The 12765-nt window shown below is 45.7% G+C and overlaps 2 protein-coding genes and 1 long non-coding RNA gene across 14 annotated transcripts; 2 read left to right on the top strand and 1 right to left on the bottom strand.

Moving 5' to 3' along the window:
- The first annotated feature begins 578 nt into the window (after nucleotides 1-578).
- LOC120694543 (transcription elongation factor SPT4 homolog 1-like) lies at nucleotides 579-3088 on the top strand. The gene is made up of 5 exons (XM_039977693.1): nucleotides 579-851; nucleotides 1176-1267; nucleotides 1659-1714; nucleotides 2628-2689; nucleotides 2778-3088. The coding sequence occupies exons 1-5, from the start codon at nucleotides 726-728 to the stop codon at nucleotides 2826-2828; spliced, it is 387 nt and encodes a 128-aa protein (XP_039833627.1). The 5' UTR covers nucleotides 579-725; the 3' UTR covers nucleotides 2829-3088.
- A 1737-nt stretch (nucleotides 3089-4825) lies between these two features.
- Nucleotides 4826-6237, top strand: LOC120694542. 4 transcript variants are annotated; one of them, XR_005683533.1, is made up of 4 exons: nucleotides 4826-5329; nucleotides 5894-5956; nucleotides 6048-6105; nucleotides 6189-6237. It is a non-coding gene; the product is annotated as an uncharacterized LOC120694542 (long non-coding RNA). The 4 variants fall into 4 exon arrangements; XR_005683535.1 differs by having other exon boundaries at nucleotides 6211-6235; XR_005683532.1 differs by lacking the exon at nucleotides 4826-5329 and having other exon boundaries at nucleotides 5610-5956.
- A 1822-nt stretch (nucleotides 6238-8059) lies between these two features.
- Nucleotides 8060-11488, bottom strand: LOC120694540 (serine/arginine-rich splicing factor SC35-like). Of its 9 annotated transcripts, XR_005683530.1 has the most exons (10): nucleotides 11251-11487; nucleotides 11089-11167; nucleotides 10819-10898; nucleotides 10659-10725; nucleotides 9867-9938; nucleotides 9381-9545; nucleotides 9205-9294; nucleotides 8951-9117; nucleotides 8555-8690; nucleotides 8060-8450 (listed from the first exon to the last, which is right to left on the bottom strand). XR_005683530.1 is itself a non-coding variant. In XM_039977690.1 (9 exons), the coding sequence occupies exons 1-8, from the start codon at nucleotides 11324-11326 to the stop codon at nucleotides 8988-8990; spliced, it is 762 nt and encodes a 253-aa protein (XP_039833624.1). In that variant the 5' UTR covers nucleotides 11327-11487; the 3' UTR covers nucleotides 8134-8690; nucleotides 8951-8987. The 9 variants fall into 9 exon arrangements, 4 of the variants coding, with proteins under 4 accessions (XP_039833624.1, XP_039833625.1, XP_039833622.1 ...); XR_005683527.1 differs by having other exon boundaries at nucleotides 8951-9120; nucleotides 10659-10898; nucleotides 11251-11488; XR_005683529.1 differs by having other exon boundaries at nucleotides 10659-10898.
- Nucleotides 11489-12765: the final 1277 nt, after the last annotated feature.

Raw genomic sequence — 12765 nt, 5'->3', positions numbered from 1 at the left:
GTGCTGCACGGCCACGTCGCCAAGCGCGCGCGGGAGGGGGTGGGGACCGGTGGCGGCGCCCCCTGGGGATTGGGTCGCGGCGCCAGCGCTTGCGTCGCCGAGCACGCGTGAGGCTGCTGCTGGCCGCATCGGGTCCTGCTACTGGCCACGTCGCCGAGCGCGGGGGGAGGGTGAGATCGGTGGTGGCGCCCCCTGGGGATCGGGTGGCGGCACCCCCTGAGGTCGAGCGGGTGGAAAACGCCGGGGGCACACGGATTTCAACAGGTTAGGGTTACGAACAAGGAGTAATTTGGGCATTTAGAAACTTTTCTCCCTCCATTCTTCTCAAAATGAATATTATAATCACTGCGGTGTCCAGTGGCAAAGATGCACACTTAAAAGGTGTCCAGCAGCAAATGCAAGATTGAGTAATGTCCTGTGGCAAAAATCGACATTGTAGAGTGTCCAGGACCAAAATTACTTTTTTTTTTAAGACTAGGATGAGAACGGTGGGCTTCGACGCTTTACTGACCCGTGGATATCCCCATATTGGGCTGAGCCGTAAGCCTAGATCTCCAATTCACACACCACAATACCGAAGCTTCCAGAGGGAGCCCACAGAGAGCCCACGGTCCGTGTCCGCGCGAACCAACGCGAGGAAGAAGAGTCTCTCGAGGAGAGAGGACGGGAGGGAGAGAAGGAAAGGAAGCGAGCAGGAAGCAGGGGGCTACCGAGCGGCGGCGAGGATGAGGGGTGGCGGCGGCGGGATGATGGACGACGACGACCGGGTGACCCACGCGCAGATCCCGACCAGCTTCGGCCCCGAGCTGCGGGCCTGCCTCCGATGCCGCCTCGTCAAGACCTACGACCAGGTATACCCTCCCTCCGCCGACGCCTCCTCCCCCTCCTCTCGCCTATGGCTACGGGGTAGCTAGGGGGTAGCTTCTCTATCCGGCCCATCCATGGTAGGGTTCTAGGTTTGGGGATTTGGGGGGGGGGGGGGGGTGTTCTCTCCGGGAGCAATCCGCTCTCGGCAGCGGCTAGGGTTTAGCACGCCGCTCCCTCGATATTCCAAATCGGTGCTGATTTTTTGTGTTGTGGCATTGAATTCCTGGGGCAAGTTGAATCGTTGACGCCAATGGTGGCGGCGTTTGCATCGTCTTGTGTCTGATTGCTGTTTGGGGATGTATTCTCAGTTCAGGCAGAACGGCTGCGAGAACTGCCCGTTCCTGGAGATGGACAAGGAGCACGACAATGTGGTCAACTGCACTACGCCGAACTTCACTGGGTAACCCCACGTCTCATTGCAGCCAGCTTGTATTTGTCATTGCTTTTGTTGTGCTCATCTTGATAGTTCTTATTCACACCTACAATTCTCATTTGTCGCATCAGATGGAAAATGTATCTTGTCTTTTGTCATGTTTCAAATTTAACTAAAAAAAGACACAACAGACAATAATGCAAAAATAATGAGGCTTTGAAATTTTCATCCTAGGTGACTCTGGAGAGTCATGAAATCAGTTTAATTGCAAAAATTCATAGGATGAATTGATAATGGAGCACTATAAGGTGTTGAAACGATGATATACACAAATGTTGGACGATCATGAATTATCATTTACGCAGTCCACTGTCCACATGTTAACAAGAGCTAACAAACATTCTTTTATGGTATGCAGAATAATCTCTCTGATGGACCCCAGTAGGAGTTGGGCTGCTCGTTGGTTGAGAATTGGTGAGCCTTCAATTTGCCTGTATACTGCAATTTGTATTATCATCATCACTCTTGTGCATTATTTTTTTCCTTGAACTTGTGTGTTGTATCTATTCGCGTAGCTTACCATGGTATGCATATTTATGTTACAATGCCATTTAGAAGGACTCAGCCTGTATTGGTTATTGTTGGTTATTGTTCATCAAGTGCATAATGGCCTATTGCAGCATTATATACTGTAGCTACTAATGCTTCCACTAGTTGGTAAGCATCATTCAGGCAAAATCCCATTCATACTTCTATCAATTCTTGTTGACCAGTTTTGTGTGGTCATTATTTGTCAAGGATTGTAAAACCAAGCTAAAAACCTTGGCCTGGGGACTTATTCCAGTTTTAGCGAGTTTAAGCCCAGCAATTTGCCCCCAAACCATGGCCAGTCAATGAAAATTTCTTGTTCATTAGGTCACATCTCATAGAAACACACAACAAATTGTTTTGTCAAGTATTTATGTTAATGCCTCAGATGTTTGTAGTGCCTTTATTTTTGGTTGACTTGTTGCAATCTTCTAGAAGTGCACCTATGCTTAAATTACTTTGTTTGCTCTCTGAATTTCTAAGGAGGCTTGGCACAAACTGTTGCTTCATAACAGATCTAATTCTTTGATCTCTACACTGTTAATTTGAACCCTCTAATTGTCCAAAGTCTCACTTGTTATAGAAAGATATTGATCTGCATGTTACGCATAGGTGCCTAGCATGCCATTACCAAATTATGTGTAAGCTTGCAGTTTAGAGCTTAACAAACTTAATGCCTTACTGTAAACTTGTTCGAAGATCACTTGTGTATTTGTGCAATATAAGAAAGGATAGATATGTCCAGTTGTTGCACCGTGGCAACTACTAATCGAGATCACCCACCTTTGTCAATCTGCAGGTAGGTTCATTCCAGGGTGCTACACACTGGCAGTCTCAGAGGAGCTTCCGGAAGAGTACCAGGTAAAACCACATAGATGCATTTTAGAAACACGCGTGCTGCGATGCTATTCACTGCTCAGAGACCTCATGGTTCTGTTTGTCACCGCAGGGGATTTGCCAGGACAACAACGTGCAGTACGTGCCGCCCAAGCGTGTCTAAGGTTCAGCATGTTCACGGCATCCCAACCCTGAAGCAGTATGATAATATATAGAATAGCTGGAACGGATGTAACGCTTGTTGTACTCAAGGAGTCTATTCTCTTGTCAAATCGGCGTGCTACGCTGAGAAGTTAATAGTTGATTGGCTGCTAATGATGGGTCTATTCTTTTGTCAAATCAACGTGCTGCTACTGTGAGTTACTTGTTGGCTGCTAACGGTGCTAAAAATGGTGCCTCATTTGGTCCATACAAGAGGTTTTATAAGACTTGTACCGGATCGCGATGCAAACCAGTGCTATTTGCAAAATTGCTGGATCGGTTTCGCGGGCGCGGCATGTCTTCCAGTTGTCCAGAGAACCTCGCTCCAGCTAGGGTTGAAAATGGGACGGGAAAATCCCGTCCCGACCGGCTCCGTTTACCATTTAAACCGACCGTAAACCGTTTCCGCGGAAAAAATAGGAAAATGGGAAAACAAAACGGAAAAACGGGCGGGAACGGGAACGGTTGGGGTGTTTTCCCGACTGTTTTCACGGTTCCCGTTTTCAGCCGGGAAAATTCCTGCGGGAATTCCCGTATTTGTCGTAGTCGGCTGTGTTACCTGTGTTGGAAATGTGAATTGTTGTTTGCATATGTTACAACGTGAATTGTGAATTCGTGATTCACTTTACCTGTGTTTCTTAGTTATACGAGTCTTGTTTCCATGTTATTTATGCATAGTTGTAATTATTTTATCGAGTTAAATGTTCGAAGTGGTTGTATGTATTTTCCCGTTTTGAGTTATCGATTCCCGATCGTAATCGGCATGCTCCCGACCGATTGATTCCGTTCCCGATATCCCGTAATACCGATTTCGTTTTCCCGTCCGATTTTTCCGTTCCCGTTTCCGTTCCCGACCAAAAAATACAATTGCGGGAACGGTTAAGGGGTTTCCCCGACCGTTCCCGACCGTTTTCATCCCTACCTCCAGCATCACCTTTGCTTTCCAATCCGTGCGAGTCTAGTTAAGGGCCCTGTTTGGTTTTCGAACTGTGTATACTAGAAAACTTTGACCGTTAATTACAGTGTTAAACAAAGCCAGTTTATAAAACTAATTCCAGAACCCTGCGCTAGGAACCTTGAAGAATCTAATGAGCCTTTTGACCGCGTGGTTAGAGGATTGTTACTGTAGCATCACTGTAGTCAATTATCGATTAATTACCGTCATTAAATTCACCGCGAAAATTATACCCATCTCTAAAAAAGTTTTGCAAATAGACTTCATTTAGCATTTTATGCATGTAAAATTCTTTAATTGGATTGGGTACACTAAAAACGGTAGTGTGAACCGGCCAAGTTCTCGCTGGCCATACTATGGCATGGCACAAGAATCTCGTAGGCCGTGTCATTCCTCGCGTTTGTACCCGACGTGCAGTACAGAGCAATCGCGCATCCGTCAGAAAATCTGGTGACACTGTCGTTCCTACTCGTTGATCCATACGAGTGTCATTCAGAGTTTCAGATGCTGCTGCTCTCACTCGGGGGGTCGGGGCGTCCCATCCGAGCGCCAGTACGCCCGGGGAGCCGTCGCACCTGGCTCCGATTCCGGGTGAACAGGCGGATGGTGCACGGTTGCACGCACCACCACTCCACGACTGACCAACTGGCCAGCAGCTTCAGGGATCAGGCCACAACGATATACGGCAGCACGGTGGCACCTGGAGCGCGCGTCGAATTACCTTATTTCAATGGAGCAAAGGTTTAACGTTTGAGAAACGAGCACAACAACATCAGCTGTCGATCTTTGATTACTACGCTCAAGCATGCATAGCAAAGATTTCCCCTTCACACAAGTAGATCAAAATCAGTGTTACAGATCTTAACACACGAAAGCGCGTCCACTCCCAGGCGATTCCCTGGCCCCTCGTCGCGCCACGTCGCCCAAAAAAGCAGCGGCCGTCCGATCGGGCCATCCAACGGCCACGGGAGCGAGCTCGCTGCCGCCGCCATCTTCCTCCAGCTCCGGGCCGGCGGCACGCCCCAGCACGGGAGTGGGCGAGGTCGCGACCAGGAGATCCGCCGGCGAGAGGCTGCGGCGCTCGCCACCGGATGCAGCTTCTAGATCGAGCCCTCCGCCTCGCAAGCCGCCGCTGCCGCACCCTCCACCTACTGCTCCACCCGCGGACCTCCGCCCTTCGCCTCCGACCTCCAGCTCCACGCAGGCATCATGGCCCCCGCACGGGGGAGGCCCAGCCCCGGCATCGCTACCCAAGCTGGGGTCGCCGCGAGCGACTAGAAGTTTCCCGTCCGCCAGAATCCCCTGCGTGCGGCCTCCCCCGGGCTCGGCGCGGGCGGCCTGCAGATTCGGCAGCGCCGCCCTGGCTTGGGCTCGGTCTAGCCACGGCGGCGCATCCTTGGAACAGCCTCGTCGCAGGCGATGTCAAGCCTCTGCGGACCTTGGTAGCGGCAAACCCATCGCCGACCAACCCAGCCGCCTAGTAGCCTACTGCCTACAGCCAAAGCAAGGTCAGTGCCTCTAAATCTCAGTGCCATCACTGTACGCACACAAACTGTTCGATCAAATGTCTCAATGCTCTGCAAGCTTAACTGTTCGATCAAATGTCTCAATGCTCTGCAAGCTTACTTCTTTGACCTTTTGCATAAGAAGAAAATAATAGTTTCCAATGTTCTTCCTAAATTGGATTACAATGATGGCCTTGCTGACAGCAGTGCGCCCAATTTGAGACCTCTGCTTGGCAACTAGACATGTCTTTTGTTTAAAAAAAATCACTGTGATGTCAAGTAATGTGGTGGTTGCTTCTTGCATGATCTTTGTTTTTCAAATGTAAGAGAACAATATGTATAACTGGGTATATGCAACAAGTTATTTGTTGATACTCTGTAGTCCATGAATTAACATATGGTAAAGGGGAAAGTCAACCTTTGGTAAGAATGTCACAATAGATATGACGGACAACGCTAAAATTGTTTGATTAATGCTTTTTGTCAATTCAGTTTCTTCCATTGTATTTATTTCAATTGAAATCATGTTCTTTTGCTCTATAATATGGTATTTGATTGTGCTCGAAGCATTGATCCCTCCTTTACCTTGCCATGGGCTAGAACCTCAGCGGATAACTACCATCAATCTGGGTATTCCTTCTTATTTCATGAAATTTTTTCCTATACTGTGCTATGAACACTTATTTATTTAAGCTGACTTTTCTAACTATTTTTTTAATAGGGGCATTCCAATAAATGAATCTTTTGAAACCTGCTTAAGGGCTGTTCAGATCCTGCCTGTAAGTTTTTTCCCCCTAGCATGGCTAATGTCTTCACTTGTCAGTATAAGAAGGCCAAGCACTCTACGATTGCACTAATGCAGGCTGGTCTTGCAACTGATGCAGTGCGAGAGTGTGAAGAGCTGAGAACTCGAGGTATTGTTTTTATTTGTTGGAAGAATTCCATTCTCTTAGCTCACCAAGGTTGGCCAGATAACAGAAGCGGTTTATCTATCCGATATTTTCCAAGTGCTATAAAATATGTTACCAATAATCAGATGTACAACAGCCGGGCTAGAGAAGCAGACATTATCATCTATTCTTGATATTCTATTTTGTACAACAGTTTCTGCTGAAACAATAATTGAATGCAAAAGCAAGTGAAACATGGAAATTTTACATATGCGACGAAGATCATACGTTTCAATTGTTCTATATGATTATACCGAAATATCACCATTATGTATCTGAACTTCCCGAATAAGTGTAGTTTCCAACCAAACAAATCTGAATAGGAATGAGTTTTCCAGCAGAACTATATCTGCAAGCATTATCTAATTACTGCATCTCTGAACAATTACATATTGCTGGACCACACACATGGCAGTTGTGGACACTGAGATGCACTCGGTCAGTTCAACAATTTGAGCCATGTGAATAAATTTCCTTCTGTAAGTTTTAATAAGCACGGTCACTAATTTTTCTACCATTTGCAATGCCAGTTCACTTACTTTTGTGGGTACGGTATTTTGAACTGCGACAAATCATGGATAAAGTTTGTGTTAAGGAGTAGGGCTCCTAGCTAAACTTGAATGCTCTATTAGTAGATAAACAAGTCTCAGTAGTGCAATGTTCCTTACATGTAAACCATATTTTACATGATGGAGTTGCTGTTTCCATCAGCTTGGGTGCTGTCTTTGATTTTGGTGTTTTTAAGAGTTGTTAGAGTGTCCAATCATGAGGTGCATTCTCTTAAGAAACTGCTCAGTCTAAGCATGCTTGCCACTTACATTGTTGAAAGTATGGTGATGTTTCACTAATCATTCAAAATCATAGAAATGATATACAGTCACCTTATGCGTGTATCCAATTTTAGAAAAGAGGACGATGAGAAACACTTGATTTTGAGATACATAGTCACCTTATGCGTGCATCCAATTTTAGAAAAGAGGGCGACGAGGAACACTTGATTTCGACAGTGTGATGCATACTTTGACAAGTGTTGCTCTGCACCTGTTCCACGACAAGCTTCATAATGTTATGATGCCCAAATGAGTTCCTCAAGTCCTCCAGCAATATTCTCTGTCTCACTAACTACTTTCTCACAAGGAACCTGGAGCAGTTGGATTTCATATTCATGGTATTGAATTCATATAGTGATAACCAATTTTGTAGTGAGAATTGCATGTTTCCATTTACTTCACAGGGTACTAAGCTACTAGCTGCAATGATGTGATGCAGGAAAGCGCACCCCTAGATCTTCCTTTTTTGCTTTTGGCTATGACAAGATATGGTTTCATCCTTGTATGATCCCTTACTCAAAACCAGCACAAAGCACAAGCTGTTCAAAGATAGCAGCAACAACTTCAATCGCAAATGACCTATCACGGGCTTCGCGCGGCAATGCCGCGCGCCTTTTCTAGTTATCACTATTTACAGACTTAATTGGTCATAAAAATCTTTCATAAGGGCCACGCACAGGACGGCCTCAGCGAGAGCCATGGCCATCAGTAATCAAGCCAACAGAACCAATTCGGCCCCTGTTGCTGAAACCTCTCCCCCCGCCTTCTATTGCTGAAGAAGGGTCAAGAGCAACAACAGATACAAATACCTTTCCAACTTTGCAGGTGCAAAGAAAGACTTATGTACTCCATTCAGAACAGTCCTTGCAAGTGTTAGTGATGTTCAATAGAAGTAAAACATAAGATTGCGTTTTTTTTAAAGGGTGCAGTCAAACAGAAAAAAATGAAGCAGCAAGACCAAAGTATGCAACAATTGATCTATATGTTTTTGAAGGGCTCACGACCAAAAGAAATTCTAAAAGATATCTGTAAGAAATCACCGCAGACACATTCAAATCCAAATAAAGAACAGGGGTTTGGGGGTGGCACCCGCCATGTAGAAACTTGGGAAAGCATTCCATGATTTAAGAAAGAAATGAAACTCTTAAGTCAGCTAAACCTTTGGAATCTTACTTGTCAGCATAATAGGTGCGGACAGCAAGTGGTGTAGGCAGCTGCAGTGCCACCATCATGTCATCACCATCACCATCAAAAGGCAAACAGCACAGATAATATCAACTTCAACAGTAAGCTACGTTCATGTTGACCGCATATCAGCCAGCACATCTTCACTCCATCATGCAACTAGAAAGGTGCAAGCCACCATGAATAGTAAGTGCCCAATACTGGAAAGACAGTGATAATACGAAGTACTAATAGGAAAGGAAAATGGAACGGAATTGGTGTACATAAAGTTCTTGACAAGCAGTACTGGTGCCAAATGAAAGTACTCGAAGCTTGAAGCAGCAACTGACAGCCAGCATTACAGAACTGTAACTGAAGAAGGCCCACCATCAAGCAAACACATAGCCTAGTCCATTCATCCTACAAAAAAGCAACGAATTGTATTAACATTGGAGATGAACTATAAAAAGGGCGTACCCAGTGCCGTAGGCTTCCCGCACTGTGCGGGGTCTGGAGAAGGGTTGTTTTTTAAGCCACAAGCCTTACCCACACAAATGTGCAGAGGCTGAGGCTCGAACCCGGGACCTTCCGGTTACAGACGGTAGGCTCTACCGCTGCACCAGGCCCGCCCTTCGGAGATGAACTATAATCAACATAAATAATGTGAACAATCTAGGGACCTGAGATGTTAAGGATGCACTTCAAATGATACAATGCTCATGTCGAAGGGCTCCGAGAACGTGGAGACCGGTCATCATTGTGCTCGCGCCTGACAGGAGATCTCTCAGGAGAAGGTGATGTCTTGCAAGGTGGGGTGCGGCTAGGGCTCCTACTCGCAGGTGATGCACTGCTAATAGTTATAGAATAGAAAAAAAGGATGCTTAGCACAATACAGAAAGCGAAAATAAATTCCAGTACTCTCTAATGAGCAAACCTGTCTCTGCCACGCCTCTTGTTATCATCAGGACTGTAGCTGCGACTTCGGCTTCGGCTACGACTAGGACTTCTACGTGGAGGAGACAAACTGTCCACAATCATAGAACAATAATGGGATAAATCAGTGCAAACCAGCAATATGAAACAATATAATTGATGTTTCAATGAGCGTACCTGTCTCTCCCATGCTTCTTGTAACCATCAGGGCTGCGACTCCTGCTACGGTGACGATAATCCCTCTCTCTGTAACTGTCACGTGAATACCTATCTCTACTCCGACTCCGACTTCGCCTTCTATAATCTCTATCCCGGTAATCATCTCGATAATCATCACGGTACCTTCCAACATGTCAATAACCATAGCATTCAGAAAACGAACAGAACAAGATTTGAATAAGCTTGAACATACACAGCAGAAAACCACAGCTCATCTGTACAGTGGCAATGCATAGTTCAGAAAATGAACTATGATGTTTGAACACAGGCACGGAAACATGACATGTGCATTGGCTAGATATTGGAACTTATGATCAATGGTAGGCACAGCCACCGCCATTAAACAGGCATGAGCTGACTAGGTAAAAGAAAGTACCGGATACTATTTATTCTACAAATTTTAAAGAACTGTATAAGGTTCAGAAAATAATGATAGTGGTATACCACCGTCTTGGACTGTGGCTTCTGGAACGGCCTCTTGACCTTGGTAGTGGCTCCACTATTCTCCCTTTATTACTGTGAATGTCAAAAATAATAATATTATGCATGGTTCAGAAACTCCTACATATTTCTTTCCAGCAGGGATTTTTTAAGGAAAGGAACACTTCTGGTCTGAGAGTATTAATCTAATTTACTTTGGTCACCATGTGGCACTATAGACGATTTTTATGCAGTATAAAAATGTCATAAGAAAATTGTACAGACTCATATTGAGAGTGATCTGATTTTTATTTACATCATTCTTGCTAAGTCCCAAAGAAAATTACACACAAAAATCTGGACTTGTAACAATTAACTAGAAAAAACACATGTTACTGAGCTCAAGGGCGTACCAACACAAAAGAATAATGAAAGAAAACAAAAGAAGAGACCAATGACTGTTGTGCCAGCAGAAGAGGAAACAATAACTTGTAAACGATGATTAAACCCAAGACAAGTAAGACAACTCATAAAGACAGCTAAACGTAATGGAACTGTAAAATGATTTGATCTAACATAAGCTATTCTACCAATGGACAAGGCAAAACGGCTTCAGAGTTCCACTATCACCTAATGTATCCAGCAAGTAACTGATAGTGATTGCATCTAGGTTTAGCAAACAATTGGCATACTAAAACTATATCATCTGGGAACCATTTAGGAATAACAGACACAGCAACGGCAAGTAAAAATCAAGTTAATGATTGAAGATCTCATGAACAGACATATAAACAGTGTAAAGAAGAGGTATCTTACATCCGTTCAGCATTTGGGCCATATTTGGCAAACTGCACCATGATCTCTCTCCCATCTACCACTCTCCCTGCAAACAAAACACGCACGAAGTGAACAACAATCCAATCACACCCCGCAGATGGCAAACATCTATTTCCAGAGGTAAGGAGCACAGGCGCACCATCGAGCCTATCAACTGCCTTCTGCGCCTCGTCCTCGTACTTGTACCTCACGAACGCGAACCCTCGGGAGTCACCAGTCCTACAGCCATAGCCGTAGATAAGCATACACGAATAATTGAATCACGCACAAATCAACTCCCGACACCTACACGACGCCACCCCCCTAATTCCATATTCCGCACCACCCACCCAGCCTACACATCGCACACAGGTCAACTCTCGAATCGACGAATGAAACAAACCGTTGCACTTGTTCGCCTCGCACTCACCTGCGGTCCCTGGGGATGTAGATGTCGACGACCTCGCCATACTTGTCGAATAGCGGGAAGAGGTCATCAGCGGTCGTTCCTGCGGGGCACCCAAACACAGATGAGCCGCCAATTCAAAGCACAGGAAGGAGACGGAAGCGCCGCAGCGAGAGGGGAACTCACGGAAGGTAATGTTGAGGACGAGGAGGGAGTAGGTGTCGCGGATTGGCGGCGGGCCGGATCGCCCGAAGCGCGACATCTCGCCGGAGATGCGGCGGCGCGGGGTCGAGGCGCGGCGGGTGGATGGAGATGGGAAAGCGAGGGAGAGAGGAGATGACAGGAAATGGTCGGCCGTCGGGGACAGGAAGGGGAGAGCCAGAGAGGGGCGGCCACAAAAGCTGCCGATTCTTCTAGTTCTAGGCTTTGCACGCACGCGGCGGGTAAATGTGTTAGACGGACTATTCTTGTGGGCCTTCATGGCTTCGCACAAGCCCGGCCCAACTTTTATTTCTCTATCCCTGCTGGTGCTGGAGCTAAACACGGTGGTCAAACCTAGGATTACAAAAGTTAATGCATACATGTACACTCTGCAGCGGAGAATATGAAGTTCTCGCTCTGAAGAACTAGGCATATTAAGGCTCAGTTTGATTTTTTTCAGTTTAAGTCATAAATTCCGTCGCATCACATATTTAGACACCAACTAGGAGAATGCCCGCGTTGCTACGGAAAAAAATTATGAACAAACACATCAGGGACCTAGATAACTATGAGTGCTTAAATAAATATATATACTTGATGCGCAATAGATAAAATATTATCTAGAGATAAAATAAGACTGCTTCAATAAATAAAAATATTATGTAAAACTAATAATAAATAATATAGTTCCAAATAAATATGTAAGTACGTCATTGGCACCTAAGGCCACTCATATACAAACAAAACTACAGTAAAGTTTATTTTATCTCTCATCCATTGATGCGGCTAAGATAAATTTTTACTGCAGCGTTGGCAGGAGCTGGCTAGTACCTAGTCGTGTATTTTCCAAATCCTGGTGTTTCTTCCTCGCATAAGCCTCTCGTCGACGCTTATTGTGTTCTTCCCGCTTCTCTGCTGTCATACTACTCGTTCGCTCCCTCAGGCACAGTCGTTTTAACTCTTTACCACACAATGATCGATGACCGAGTACCTGCACTGCACAAAACCACTTGATTAATTAGATAGAAGCAAATCATCATTTGAGTATTTGACACAAATTCCGTAACAACTGACGGATTCCATCTGATTAATTACAAGCAAATCATCACCTTGGATATTTGTTACGTCCCCAAACGGGTACCCTACCAGCTCTCTGATCATTTGATGAACCCATGTATCACACGCTGCATGCAACCATACTCACCCAATGATCAAATTGTCAGACCAACGAAAGTAAATTTCCAGAACCAGCGAACCTGCGACCTGCATGACACGCATGACAGCCCTAAAATAGGTCACACCTGAGGAGGAACCAAAGACGGATCACGGATGACAACATGCAGCTCGCCGGCGGCGAGGACACATCGGTTAGCACTTAGCAGCCTGCCGTGCTCCTCCCCTGCGATTTATGTTGATCGAGCAACCGACCACCCTTCCTCCCTGCAGTGCGCAGGTGAGGTTCAGGGTCAGCACACGCAGCAAGCCAGCAAAGGCGTGCCG

Source organism: Panicum virgatum, chromosome 2K (genome assembly GCF_016808335.1).
Source record: "Panicum virgatum strain AP13 chromosome 2K, P.virgatum_v5, whole genome shotgun sequence".
NCBI lineage: Eukaryota > Viridiplantae > Streptophyta > Magnoliopsida > Poales > Poaceae > Panicum > Panicum virgatum.
Note: the sequence above shows the minus strand (reverse complement) of the source record. Positions and strands in the feature narration are given on the sequence as shown.

Bases quoted from the DNA above. Each gene is read 5' to 3' on its own strand.
- LOC120694543 (XM_039977693.1), top strand. From the start codon at position 726: ATGAGGGGTGGCGGCGGCGGGATGATGGACGACGACGACCGGGTGACC. The intron at 1,715-2,627 runs GTGAGCCTTCAA...GTCAATCTGCAG, and splicing joins TGCTCGTTGGTTGAGAATTG to GTAGGTTCATTCCAGGGTGC. The intron at 2,690-2,777 runs GTAAAACCACAT...TTGTCACCGCAG, and splicing joins AGCTTCCGGAAGAGTACCAG to GGGATTTGCCAGGACAACAA.
- LOC120694540 (XM_039977688.1), bottom strand. From the start codon at position 11,326: ATGTCGCGCTTCGGGCGATCCGGCCCGCCGCCAATCCGCGACACCTAC. The intron at 11,168-11,250 runs GTGAGTTCCCCT...GGTGCCCCGCAG, and splicing joins CGTCCTCAACATTACCTTCC to GAACGACCGCTGATGACCTC. The intron at 9,939-10,658 runs GTAAGATACCTC...TGACATTCACAG, and splicing joins GGCCCAAATGCTGAACGGAT to TAATAAAGGGAGAATAGTGG.